At 54.7% G+C, this 12347-nt stretch overlaps 4 protein-coding genes across 4 annotated transcripts; 1 reads left to right on the plus strand and 3 right to left on the minus strand.

The window, feature by feature from the left end:
- Positions 1–271: 271 nt before the first annotated feature.
- On the minus strand, positions 272–1908 carry PHACADRAFT_249236 (uncharacterized protein). The gene has a single exon (XM_007391571.1). It carries the CDS (start codon positions 1883–1885, stop codon positions 674–676), a length of 1212 nt encoding a protein of 403 aa, XP_007391633.1. The 5' UTR covers positions 1886–1908; the 3' UTR covers positions 272–673.
- A 3943-nt stretch (positions 1909–5851) lies between these two features.
- PHACADRAFT_249237 (uncharacterized protein) lies at positions 5852–7184 on the minus strand. The gene has a single exon (XM_007391572.1). The coding sequence runs from the start codon at positions 7157–7159 to the stop codon at positions 5951–5953; it is 1209 nt and encodes a 402-aa protein (XP_007391634.1). The 5' UTR covers positions 7160–7184; the 3' UTR covers positions 5852–5950.
- Positions 7185–7412: 228 nt separating this feature from the next.
- Positions 7413–8585, minus strand: PHACADRAFT_86540 (uncharacterized protein; the record flags this gene model as incomplete). The annotated part of the gene is made up of 3 exons (XM_007391573.1): positions 7413–7517; positions 7571–8192; positions 8242–8585. 3 exons carry the CDS (start codon positions 8583–8585, stop codon positions 7413–7415), a joined length of 1071 nt encoding a protein of 356 aa, XP_007391635.1.
- Positions 8586–9704: 1119 nt separating this feature from the next.
- PHACADRAFT_249241 (carbohydrate esterase family 4 protein) lies at positions 9705–12311 on the plus strand. Its single transcript, XM_007391574.1, has 4 exons — positions 9705–10469; positions 10520–10788; positions 10845–11182; positions 11231–12311. The coding sequence occupies exons 1-4, from the start codon at positions 10235–10237 to the stop codon at positions 11832–11834; spliced, it is 1446 nt and encodes a 481-aa protein (XP_007391636.1). The 5' UTR covers positions 9705–10234; the 3' UTR covers positions 11835–12311.
- The last annotated feature ends 36 nt before the right edge of the window (positions 12312–12347 follow it).

A 12347-nucleotide genomic window follows, 5' to 3' on the forward strand; every position in this document is an offset into this window, starting at 1 on the left:
TGGATGCCACAGCCCCCCATCCACTTGTCGCGCTTGAGCTTGGCCGTTACAATATACCCGGACTCGTTGCGTTCTGCTGCATCAGTAACCAGACAGGGAACTCCAGTGAGCCGGTGTTTGCGAGAGACCAGCGCATTCGTGGGGTGCTTTCCGTTGTAATTCACAGCATTGAACCTGCCACTGTAGGTTGCTGTTGAATATGTTCACTGCTTCCCACGGGCAAAAATACTCATAGACATACCACTTGGCTGAATTGACTGGGTGGATGGTACGTCATCTTCAATCATCTCGTGAGTGCACGGCGATGTTCTGCTGAACAGCAGCTCGTTACAGTGCCGAGTTCGCTCAGTACATCGCCATGTCCCGTATTGTCGTCGCCTCGTCCCGACACAACTGCTCTCCTCCCGTCGCTCTCACCGCTGCCGCTTCCACCTTTGGCGCCCTTTATAAATAAGCGTCACGTCGCTGTCGCGTCGTTCACGCTCAAGCCGTCTTCGCAAGCTGCATGCGACGCAACAGATCGATATCTCAATGATTCGAGTGGGATCGTCGTTGGTGAACCAGGCTTTTTAATTGCAGTACGTCGGCTGACCTCGTTGATTTTGCATCATATAGTTTTCCTACAGTACATGTCTTTACTAAGCGAGCCAAGCATTACTGCGCAAATACTGCATTACTGCAGTCGCAATACATCCTGAACGTTGTACAGAAGTAGAGGTCCACGATCGAATTTTGTTAGAAGAGTTTGGTTGTCAGAAAGAAATTGAAGATCCTCGACGGCATACCCTTCTCCTTCGCTAACCTTGAGCTCTGCGAGAAATGCTGCAGATTTCGTATCGTAAACTTGAAGAGGTCTGAACATGGGACGGAAAGCAAGGTAGTCTCCATTTGGAGAATACGCTACACAATTTGCCTCGGCTGGTAAGTTGTAGGCGCGGCGTGGCTGACCCGTCCGTGAGTCATATGTGGTAGCGGTGCCGTCTTTACAAGTCGTCAATATCTCGGTGCCGTCCGGGGAAAATGCCACACTAGACGAGAGGTCTTTTGGGGGATTGATTGTGAGAAGGTCTTCGCCAGTCACCATACTCCAAATCTTTATTTCACTTGGCTTCGGATTAACGGTGGTGACTATACGATCTTTTTGGTGCGAAATTGACCAGCGAAAGTTCTCACCCACATGATGCCGTAACATAGCAATGTGTGTACAGGTGTGTAGGTCATAGATGAGGCAAGAATCCTCTTTCTTAGCGCAAAGACGTGAGTTATCCGCGGAGATGGCAAACTCGGATATTTCTTCGTCAAAGCTGAAAGTATGCAGGCACTCTCCAGTCGCTGCATTCCAAACCTTCACGGATTCGTCTTCGACGGAATGAGTGGCAATGAGTGCGCCATTAGGAGCATATGCGACCATAGTTATCGGTCCGTTGTGCCCTTCCAGACGTAGAAGTACTCGACCATCTTGAATATTCCAGACAATTGCAGCCTTGTCCTTCGACCCTGAGACAAGAGTGTAATCGATGGGAGAGAATGAGAGGGAAGAAACTTCGTCTGTATGACCCTGATGGTGTAGACGTTGGACCAGTAGACCGTCGGATAATCGCCAGACAAGGATGTCGTTGCCCTCGAACGATGCTGCCAGAAGCTTGCCATCGGCGGACGAAGCAAAGAAACTGCGGCCACGAGATGGATCCCGAGAGTCGAAGAAGGCCAACCGCTTCAATTTAAACGATTGAGCTTCCGCCTCCGTGGGACCGATGAAGACCTGTCCATCCTCCGAGCGACCGGCGCCGTCTAAGGTTATTCCCGGCCACTTCGCCAGGTCGGGAGCGGTGATGATGCGACGAGCGAAAGTGCGATTGTGCTCATGAGAGATCACATCTTCCATGCAGATGGATCCAACTGCACGAGAGGTCACCAGGCTTAGATACAAATATTACAAGAAGATGACAGACTCACGCGTGCCGTCGAACTCCACTGGAGGCTGCATTTGACGAAGGTAGCTCGCAAAGTCAACCACCGCTTTCCCACCCTGAGTGGAAATGAGGCTGCACTCTCATGGAACACTCGTCAGGATACGTACGATGATCCTGGCAACGTCATCATCACTTGCAATGGCAGTCTCTGCATCGGTAGTCTGTTACCACGGGTCCCTAAGCATCGCGACATAATGAACCAAGCAGCTAGTTGGGCGTACCTCGAAGATGTAGTCAATAAGGATGTCTAGTGGATCATAGACCTCGTTCTGGTGTCCTATTAGCCTATATCCTTCTTGATGCACTATGACACAACACGTACCTCGCCTTCGAGCTCTGGCTCGCTCGCTTCGTCAACACTTTCAATCCCCTGTGCCACAACCCTTCCTCCTCCCGAGCCACCTCTCGCATCTCCTGGACCCGGAAGCTGATGGTAGCCCGAACCCGCGACGATCTTCTTCAGGAATCCAAACCGCCTCCGCATCTTGAAGCGCCTCACGAAGACGCTCTGGTCTCTCTTCACCTCCGGTGGACGGGGAATAGACGGATCCTCCAAGTACTCGCCTTGCCGTTGCTTCGTAGGGCCAGTTACGGAGCTTGTGTGCGATGTGCCCATGTCTAGCCCCGCGACACCGCCGACCTGGCCTTCGAGCGAGACGCTGGAACTCGTGCTCGTGTTACTGAAGACGGTCGCCGTCCAATCGGCCTCGGTCTTGACCCAGCCCGGACCACGACAATGTCCTCCGGCTTGACGTCCTGGAGAAGGACGCCTCTGGCGTATGCATACCATTTGTCGTGGTTCCTAACAATGTACTTCTTCAGGCCCAAGTTCTCGAATATCGATTCGGCATACGCCTGGCTCTTCAGCATAAGGACCGCGCCTTGTGTCGCCTTGCACGTGTACTCGGTGCTCAGACCCACCGATACATTGGTACCACCCGATCTACAGACCGTCAGTGAAATGCATCGATCGGGCGAGCGAGCACACTTACACGTCTGCAGAGGCGTGTATCTGCCTGCTCTCAACTCCATGGCTGCGATAATGGGTGGGGAGAAGCGGGCGACGCCTGCGATCGATCTGGAGTACATGCGGGGGGAGAGGCTCTATGTCCTCGAACGGCGTCGGCCAGAACGTGACCTTCTTCTCGGGCGCAGAGGTGTCGAGGTTGAATAGTCTGATGAATGCGCCTCTGCTCATGAAACCGACATCCCCGATCTGCAGCTCCCCCGACTCGTGTGGCTCTGGGTACCAGAGGGCGTGTCCCTCGTGAAGCGTCGCAAGGCTAGACGAATAGATCTCATCCGGAGCGGACGGTGAACGATAGAAGAGGAACATAAGGAGTGATAGAAACGGCGTAAATCAGTCCGAGAGCAGCTATGATGGGGTAGAGCGAGCTGGTATGCGCACTGTGGGATCGATGGCGGCGAGCATTCCAGCGCCACGAATCTGATGAGTTCGCACGAGAGTGTCGAACGCCCAAACCGTAAATAGTCCGTGCTCTATATGCCGAGCGTAAGCTGCCAGCTTCAGTATTGTGCCCCCCGGCAGCAGCAGCACGATAGAGTAACTGCTATCAGAAGCTGATTGACCAACAACCAGGGCAACAGCGTCGGTGAACTATTTGCTGCTGAATGGCGCCGTTTTCCACCTACTCTGCTAACAAAATTATCTGAAAAAGACGTCCTGGCAGTGATTATCCCAGAGACGTACGAATTAGAATCTGGCTATATTGCCTACAGACACCTTCACGTACTCAATGTCCGTGATACTCACGAACGCTGCCCGTAAACCGTTCAAGCCCAGAATCTGAAGCTTTCGGGCCTAAACAGACCTGATGTTTGCACGACAAGTGTGCGCACTCTAGCGTATCGTTTCGCATTAGATACATGCGCGCTTCGACGCGCTTCGGGGCTTGCCGGACGGTTTGATCAGCCCAGGCTTATGTAAGCATGGTCGGCACGTTTATCTCCGACGCGACTTTCCCGCGTGCTCTCAACATCATTTCGATGAGCAGCTTGAGTCTGGATTTCCCTTTTCTGCTGGTGGCGCCATTCCTATTCGCCTGGCTATGCAGCCTGCTCATTTATGGTCTTCATTTACCTACAAATCCAAAGAGAGAAGCCCTGCAGGGATGCCTACGCCCTGCCCTTGAAATAGAGAGCTGGTAATCTTTTTGCTTATACAAGACCCAGGAAACCCCACATAAAGCCGTACATCCGGTTTTTCTGGTGTTTGCCTCCATGTCTTTGGTGTTCATCGGTCATTTTCGTCCTAATGTAACTCTACGACCGCCCGAGAAAGGGCAGTGTACCCGTTCTCCGCTCCACATACCGCGACTCGAATGCTCCGAACTCATGTGCCATTCTTGCCCACTCCGACGTCCCCTGCCCCCAACGACACCGCGTGAAGCGTCTGTGCGGGAACAGATGCGGGATGCCTGTGTGCTTCCGTACGTGTACTTGTATTCCGTTGTTGTATACTTAGCGAACTGTCGTATGGCATCCTCTTTCTGCGGCACGCTATTTGTACACTGGATCCGAAGATGGCTCGGCAAGTTATGTGGCACTGACATTAATGTTCCGACCTGGGCCTGCTGCAGGAAGTCAGATCCGCCAGGTGAGCGGTGCATATACCAGAGGTTTTCTGCTTCATTAATCGATGCTAGGTATCGTCGGCCTGTTTAAGTTAGGGATATGTCTACTACGCCGCCTAGCGAGTCCTATCCGAGAAATGCGACTGAGACGACGGCTAACGCGCTCGTCTCCAAGACTTATTCAGTCCGTATACCACCAGCCGATCACTTAGCCTGAGCAATATCTCAACTGGGTCTCTGGTGGATTTCAGATATTTCCAATTTCTCTTCACACTCATGGGTTACATCTACAGAACTAACACATCTCGAAGCGGGCACGAAGGCGACCAGCGAATGTCGTGATGGAAATTTATCTGCATCTTCTCTACTGGCCTTGCACCCAACACACGTGGCTGCGGTCGCGTTGCAGGGTATTTCTTAGGACTCTGCCACACCCTTAGACTCTGATACGGTCACGGTCTACAACACCGGACGGTAGTTCGACTCACATGAATACCCCTGCTCCCCTCCGCCTGCCGCGCCCGAGCTTGACCGTTACAGTACATGCGGGCTCGTCGCGTTCTGCTGTATCAAGAGGGAACCCGAATGGGCGGGTGTATGAGAGATATCAGCGCAGTCTCGAGGTGCTTTGCATTGCGATCGTTGTCGAAAAGATCACTGCACTTGCCAGTGTAGGTTGCGTTTGAGGGCATTCACCGCTGCCGACGGGCAAAAATACTCAAGGACACACCCCGTAGCTGGAATGACCGGGGGAATAGTATGTCATCTCCAGTCTCGTGGGTGCGCGGCGATGGTCTGCTGAATAGCAGTTCGTTCCAGCGCCGAGTTCGCTCAGTACATCGTCAGATTCCCTGTTATCTTCACCTCATCCCAACATAACTGCTCTCCTTCACATCGCTCTCATCGCTGCCGCTTGTCTTTACCGTCTTCGGCATCCTCTATATAAGTGTGCGAAGTGGTGTCATCATCATGTCGCTCACGCTCAAGCCGCCTTCGTAGACCGCATGCGACGCGACAAGGAACAAGGTACGTCTCGCTGATCGGCGAGGCCCTTTGGGCGAGGCTCGAGGTGGGACCGCTGTCGGTGAGCCAGGCATTTTTGCTGTAGTCCGTCGACTGACCTCGTCGATTTTACAGAGATTCTCGCAAGTTTCGTTCTCATGTGACATATCGTTACGCACGGCCGGGAAGCCCAACAGGCGCAGACTATTCCGGGGCCTTGATCACATCGCGTCGTCTTTTTACTAGTAATCGAGTGTCCCGTTCTTGTCTCATGCAATCAGTACTTGCATCGTATGCCGGCGCTTTTTACATCATATTTGTTATAGGCTTCCTAAACGTCTTACTTCTGAACGAGCCAAGCATTGCTTCGCAAATACTACACTACCGCAATCGTAATACATCCCGAATGTTATACAGAAGCAAAGGTCCATGGTCTGATCGTGTGACGAGAGTCTGGCTGTCGGAAAGAAACTGAATCTCCATGACAGCATCTTGTTCTCTACCAACCTCAAGCTCCGCGAGAAGGGCTGCAGATTTCGTATCGTAAACTTGAAGAGGTCTGAACATGGGACGGAAAGCAAGGTAGTTCCCGTTTGGAGAATACGCTACACAATTTGCCTCGGCTGGTAAGCTGTAGACGTGGCGCGGCTGACCCGTCCGTGAGTCATATGTAGTAGCGGCGCTGTCCTTACGAGTCGTCAATATCTCGGCGCCGTCCGGGAAAAATGCCACATTGAACGAGAGGTCATTTGGGGGATTGATTGTGAGAAGGTCTTCGCCCGTCACCATGCTCCAAATCTTTATTTCACCTGGCTCCCCCCGAGTGATGGTGACTATACGATCTCCTTGGGGTGAAATTGACCAGTGAAGCTTCTCGTCCACGTGATGCCGTAACGTAGCAATGTGTTTGTAGGTGTGTAGGTCGTAGATGAGGCAAGACTCGCCTTTCTGAGCGCAAAGACGTGAGCTATCCGCGGAGATGGCGAACTTGGATATTTCTTCGTCAAAGCTGAAAGTATGCAGGCACTCTCCAGTCGTTGCATTCCAAACCTCCACGTATTTGCCTTCGACGGAATGAGTGGAAATGAGCGCGCCATGAGGAGCATATGCGACCATCTTCATCGGACCGTTGTGCCCTTCCAGACGTAGAAGTACTCGACCATCTTGAATATTCCAGACAATAGCGGTCTTGTCATTCGACCCTGAGACAAGAGTGTAATCGATGGGAGAGAATGAGAGGGAAGAAACTTCGTCTGTATGACCCTGATGGTGTAGACGTTGGACCAGTAGACCGTCGGATAGTCGCCAGACAAGGATGTCGTTGCCCTCGAACGATGCTGCCAGAAGCTTGCCATCGGCGGACGAAGCGAAGCATTTGCAAAGACGAGACGAATCTCGAGAGTCGATGAAGGCCAGCCGCTTCATTTTAAACGACTGAGCCTCCGCCTTCGTGGGACCGATCAAGACCTGTCCATCCTCCGAGCGACCGGCGCCGTCTAAGGTTATTCCCGGCCATTTCGCTAGGTCGGGGGCGATGATGATTCGACGAGCGAAAGTGCGATTGTACTCATGGGAGATTACGCCTTCCATGCAGAGTGATCCAACTGCACAAGATGTCACCGGGTTTAGATACAAATATTACAAGAAGATGACAGACTCACGCGTGCCGTCGAACTCCACTGGAGGCTGCATTTGACGAAGGTAGCTCGCAAAGTCAACCACCGCTTTCCCACCCTGAGTAAAAAATGAGCCCGCGCTCTTATAGAATACTCGTCAGGATACGTACGATGATCTTGGCAACGTCGTCATCACTAGCAATGGCAGTCTCTGCGTCGGTAGTCTGTCACCACGAGTATCTAAGCATTGAGACATGATGAACCAAGCAGCTAGTTGGGCGTACCTCGAAGATGTAGTCAATAAGGATGTCCAGTGGATCATAGACCGTGCTCTGGTATCTCATTAGCCTATATCCTTCTTGATGCACTATAGCACAACACGTACCTCGCCTTCGAACTCCGGCTCGCTCGCTTCATCGACACCTCCAACCCCCTGTGCCATGATCCCTCCTCCTCCAGAACCACCTCTCGCATCTCCTGGATCCGGAAGCCGATGGTAGCCTGCACCCGCGACGATCTTCTTCAGGAATCCAAACCGCCTCCGCATCTTGAACCGCCTCACGAAGACGCTCTGGTCCCTCTTCGCCTCTGGCGGATGGGGAACGGACGTGTCCTCCAAGTACTCGCCCTGCCGTTGTACCATTGGGCCAGTCATGGAGCTTGTGTATGATGTGCCCATGTCCAGCCCCGCGACACCACCGACCTGGCCTTCGAGCGAGACACTGGAACTCGTGCTCGTGTTACTGAAGGCAGCCGCCGCCCAGTCGGCCTCGGTCTTGACCCAACCGCGGACCACGACAATGTCCTCCGGCTTGATGTCCTGTCCAAGGACGCCCTTGACGTACGCATACCATTTGTCGTGATTCCTCATGATATACTTCTTTAGGACCAAGTTCTCGAATATCGATTCGGCGTACGCCTGGCTCTTCAGCGCGAGCACTGCGCCTTGCGCTGCTTTGCACGTGTATTCGGTGCTCAGACCCACCGATACGTTAGTACCCGCCGACCTGCAGACCGTCGGTGGGATGCATCGATCGGGCGAGCGAGCACACTTACACGTCTGCCGAAGCATGTATCTGCCTGCTCTCAACTCCATGGCTACGATAGTGTGTGGGGAGAAGCGGGCGACGCCTGCGATCGATCTGGAGTACATGCGGGGGGAGAGGCTCTATGTCCTCGAATGGCGTCGGCCAGAACGTGACTTTCTTCTCGGGCGCAGAGGTGTCGAGGTTGAATAATCTGATGAATGCGCCTCTGCTCATGAAACCGACATCCCCGATCTGCAGCTCCCCCGACTCGTGTGGCTCTGGGTACCAGAGGGCGTGTCCCTCGTGAAGCGTCGCAAGGCTAGACGAATAGATCTCGTCCGGAGCGGACGGTGGACGATAGAAGAGGAACATGAGGGACAAGGGAAGCGGTGTGGGTCAGCTTGAGAGCGGCTACGACCGAGCAGAGCGAGCTGGTATGCGCACTCTGGGAGATCGATGGCGGGGAGAATTCCGGCGCCACGAGCCTGATGGTTTCGCACGGGAAAGTCGGACGCCCGGACTGTAAGTCGACAAGCAGTTCGTGCTCTACATGTCGGCCATAAGCTGTCAGCTCCGGCATCGTACCCCCAGACAGCAGCAGCACGATGAGGTAATTTCTTTTAGAAGCTGGCCGGCCGACGGTCGAGGCCACGGCGTCGGCAGAATATTTGCTACCAATGGCCACCGTTCTCTGCCTACGCTAATCAATTTATCTGACAGATGTTTTCTGTTAGTGAACGTTCTGGAGACGAGCTAATGGGTCGCACTTCGCGACCGCTAAACACATGACTCATGGCAGCGTTGCTGATCCGGCTGCCCTCGGCTCAATTATTGTCTTGCAGCTACCGTCCTGACAATTGCTACTGGCCGCCTCCATCCCCTGTTTGAAGACATGCAGATGTTCTTTACCGACTGTCGCTCAGGCTTGCGTCGAAGGGGAAGGTGATCGTACTCACCCACGACGCTGGTTCGGAGGGCGCATCGAACGATGGAGGTGCAACATTCGTGCGAGAAATGCCCATCTCTCCTCCATTATATGCTCTGGCCTATCTGTATCGCGACTGCTTCGTACTGGTAACAAGCTGAGGGCGTCACGGTTAATAAATTATGGAAGGTGAAAGAGACAGGGCCTTGGCTATATCGCGCACACACACCTTCATACGATTAATATTCGTAACACCCACGAATGCCACTCCACGCGACTGTCGAAACGTTGGACGTTGAGAAGCTTTGGGTATCTACGCGACAACTTCACTCGTTCGCACTCGGCGCCTGCCGAGAGGTTTGATTGCCGGATTCGGAGGAGGCGCGACTCCCCATGCCTCTCACCACTTCGGTGAGCAGCTTGAGGCTCGCCTACAGATCCAAGGAGACGTACATTGAAGCCAGGGGTGCCTACATCTACTCTTGAACTATTGAAGGTTATTGACAGACTTTTTGCATGCAGAGCCTAGGAAAACATATGTATAAACGAGTGAATGATCTTCTGCAGACCGCTGATGCTTTCATTTCAGAGGACTCGGCATTTTGTCGTAGCGTAGGAGATTGGCTTGCTCAAATTCTACTACCGAGACACTGAACGCCGAGGTCCGACACGAGAGGCCCTGGTGCAATCTGGGATGAGTCTGCTGAGCCGACGGCGCATGTGGTCAAACGATCTGGGTTGTTCCGAAGCGCGTCCGAACGCGAGCGGGCGACGGTCCCGGATTGGCTGGGCGGCCAGCCGAAGACCGGCATCGAGGGGCCGCTGCACCGAAAGCAGAGGTTTCGTGGCCCAAAGCGGCAAGTGTCCTCGAATCCGGGGAGTGAAGGCCGTTGGGTTTCTGGACGGACTCTCTGTCTGACATGTCAAGCCTCGCCATGTCTGGGGATTGTCTTATAAGCTGCGAACATGCTTCTGCCGCCGTCCTCCCTGGTCGTCCTCGTCTCCGTCATCCTCCCCCTCACGGTCAGCCTCGAGTCTCTTCAGCCTCGCCCGAGCCCTGCTCTCCCCCAGGCGCGGGTAGCCCACAACCACCACCATGTTACGTTCTACCCCACGATCCCTTCCAAGTCTTCTCGCCCTTCTCGCCCTCTCTAATCTGGTCCTCTCCGCCTCCCTCCCCGCAGGACAAGCTCACGACCACGCCCCGCTCAGGAAGCGTCTCCCAGGGACGTGGTACCAGCCCGGAGACCATCCTGCCCACGCGCTGTTCAGGCGCGGCAAGCGCGATACATCCAATGACGGCGTCGACTATCCCCCGGTCGGCTCATCCCGTGCGTAGTACTCAGTTCTGTCCGGGCAGCACATGCTGACCGACGCTCAGAGTGGAGTGCTGGGTACCCACAGGGAAAACCCGACCCAACAGAATACCCTCAGGAATGGCTAAACGCTTTGAACGCTGCCGTCGCTGCGGGAAACATCCCAAATGTGCCCGTTTCTACACAAGTCAACGGCGGGAACCCGACCTACGGCTCGCTCGACCCCACGGGCAACGAGGTCTGCTCGACCACGTACGGGTGTCGCAACAACGATGACATCTGGGACGCTCCCGACGGCGTCTGGGCTGCTGGCTTTGACGACGGTCCCCTTCCGGTGAGTTCGGACACAGCAAAGGTTCAACGCGCGGCTAACCTTGGTGACATGTGCAGACATCGGACAAACTGTATCAGTTCTTACAGCAGAACAATGTCCGTTCCACGCACTTCATGATCGGCGTCAACATCCTCGGCAACCCAAACGAGTTCAGCTTCGCGTTCGAGACCCTCGGAGACGACATTGCCGTGCACACCTGGACGCATCCGTACATGACCACGCTCTCGAACGAGCAGCTCGTCGGCGAGTTCGGCTGGACGATGGAGATCATCCACAACTCGACGGGCGGCCACCTGCCCAAGTACTGGCGTCCGCCATATGGTGACTCGGACAACCGTGTGAGCGCCATCGCGAAGGAAGTCTTTGGCCTACAGACGATCATTTGGAACCACGAGTGAGTCTCCCCCGTGCACCATGTGAACCAGCGCTGACCGCGGTGCAGCACCGAAGACTGGAGCATCGACCAGCCGGGCTACAGCACGACGCCGGAGAGCGTGAACGCCTCGCTCACGCAGTGGATCACGGGCCCGAAGAGCCCCGGGCTGATCGTGCTCGAGCACGAGCTGACCGAGTTCACCGTCCAGGCGTTCATCGACGCCTTCCCGCTCATCAAGAGCAGCGGCTGGGACATTGTCAGCGTCACCGAGCTCGATGGCGAGAGTGCGTACGCGAACGCGGACGGCGACGACGGCGAGGTCACGCCCGTCTCGGGTATCTTCCTCAACGCTCCCGCCGCTGCCGCCAGCAACGCTTCCGCTTCTGCGTCCGGCGTAAACTTTGGCTCGTCCTCGGCCGCTACGAGCTCCTCCGCCTCGCCCTCTCAGAGCGCTGGCTCCTCGGGCGGTGCAGCGGGCGCAGGCGGGGCGAAACAGGCGGTCGGCTCTGCGGGCTCGTCGAGCAGCAGCATTCACGCCGCTGCCGCGCCAACGGGCACGAACCTCGCGAGCGGCGCGACGTCCGTACACTGGCAACACGTGCTCGGCGACGTGCCGGGCATGCTCGCGGCGATGTTCACCGTGCTCGTCTCTGCCGTCGTCTTCGCTTGATCGCTTCTCTCCCTGCGGTGTCCTTCACCTTCGTAGACTTCCTCTGGGTTGCACTATTATGGGCTCGCGTTGCGTTTTTATTGGACTATTTACGCGCCTTGGACACTTTTTTTTTTTGCGGACCTCACTCCTTTATACTCTTCCACTCTTTTGTTGCTGTCGCGTGATTTTTTCGTGGCCTTCTTTCCTTTACGGCCGACAATCGTTTGTCTTTGAGGTGATCATGATGATATCCGTTCATTGCTATTTCCCTTTTCGTGGTCACTTTCTTACCCTCACCACGCAGTAAAATATCCTTGACACGCGCACTGGTGTTTAATCGCTCCCTGTTGGTCATTCTAGCTGTGGCATTCGTGTGGGACCTTTGGGCTTCTTTGTGTAGTGCGCGTATGCGCGCATGTTGGTCTGAGTCGGGCGGTGTAGTGTAGTAGTGAAGTGTGTGTAATACAGGCAGCTTGCGCGGTCTGCAAAGGTTCTCTCGGCGCCTGTCGCTCGACTCGCTGTCTCGCTGTC

This window comes from Phanerochaete carnosa, assembly GCF_000300595.1.
Source record: "Phanerochaete carnosa HHB-10118-sp unplaced genomic scaffold PHACAscaffold_2, whole genome shotgun sequence".
NCBI lineage: Eukaryota > Fungi > Basidiomycota > Agaricomycetes > Polyporales > Phanerochaetaceae > Phanerochaete > Phanerochaete carnosa.

Excerpts from the sequence above, each read along its gene's own strand:
- PHACADRAFT_249236 (XM_007391571.1), bottom strand. The coding sequence starts at position 1,885 with ATGGAAGATGTGATCTCTCATGAGCACAATCGCACTTTCGCTCGTCGC.
- PHACADRAFT_249237 (XM_007391572.1), bottom strand. The coding sequence starts at position 7,159 with ATGGAAGGCGTAATCTCCCATGAGTACAATCGCACTTTCGCTCGTCGA.
- PHACADRAFT_249241 (XM_007391574.1), top strand. The coding sequence starts at position 10,235 with ATGTTACGTTCTACCCCACGATCCCTTCCAAGTCTTCTCGCCCTTCTC. Across the intron at positions 10,789-10,844 it reads TTGACGACGGTCCCCTTCCG|ACATCGGACAAACTGTATCA; the intron begins GTGAGTTCGGAC and ends TGACATGTGCAG. Across the intron at positions 11,183-11,230 it reads ACGATCATTTGGAACCACGA|CACCGAAGACTGGAGCATCG; the intron begins GTGAGTCTCCCC and ends ACCGCGGTGCAG.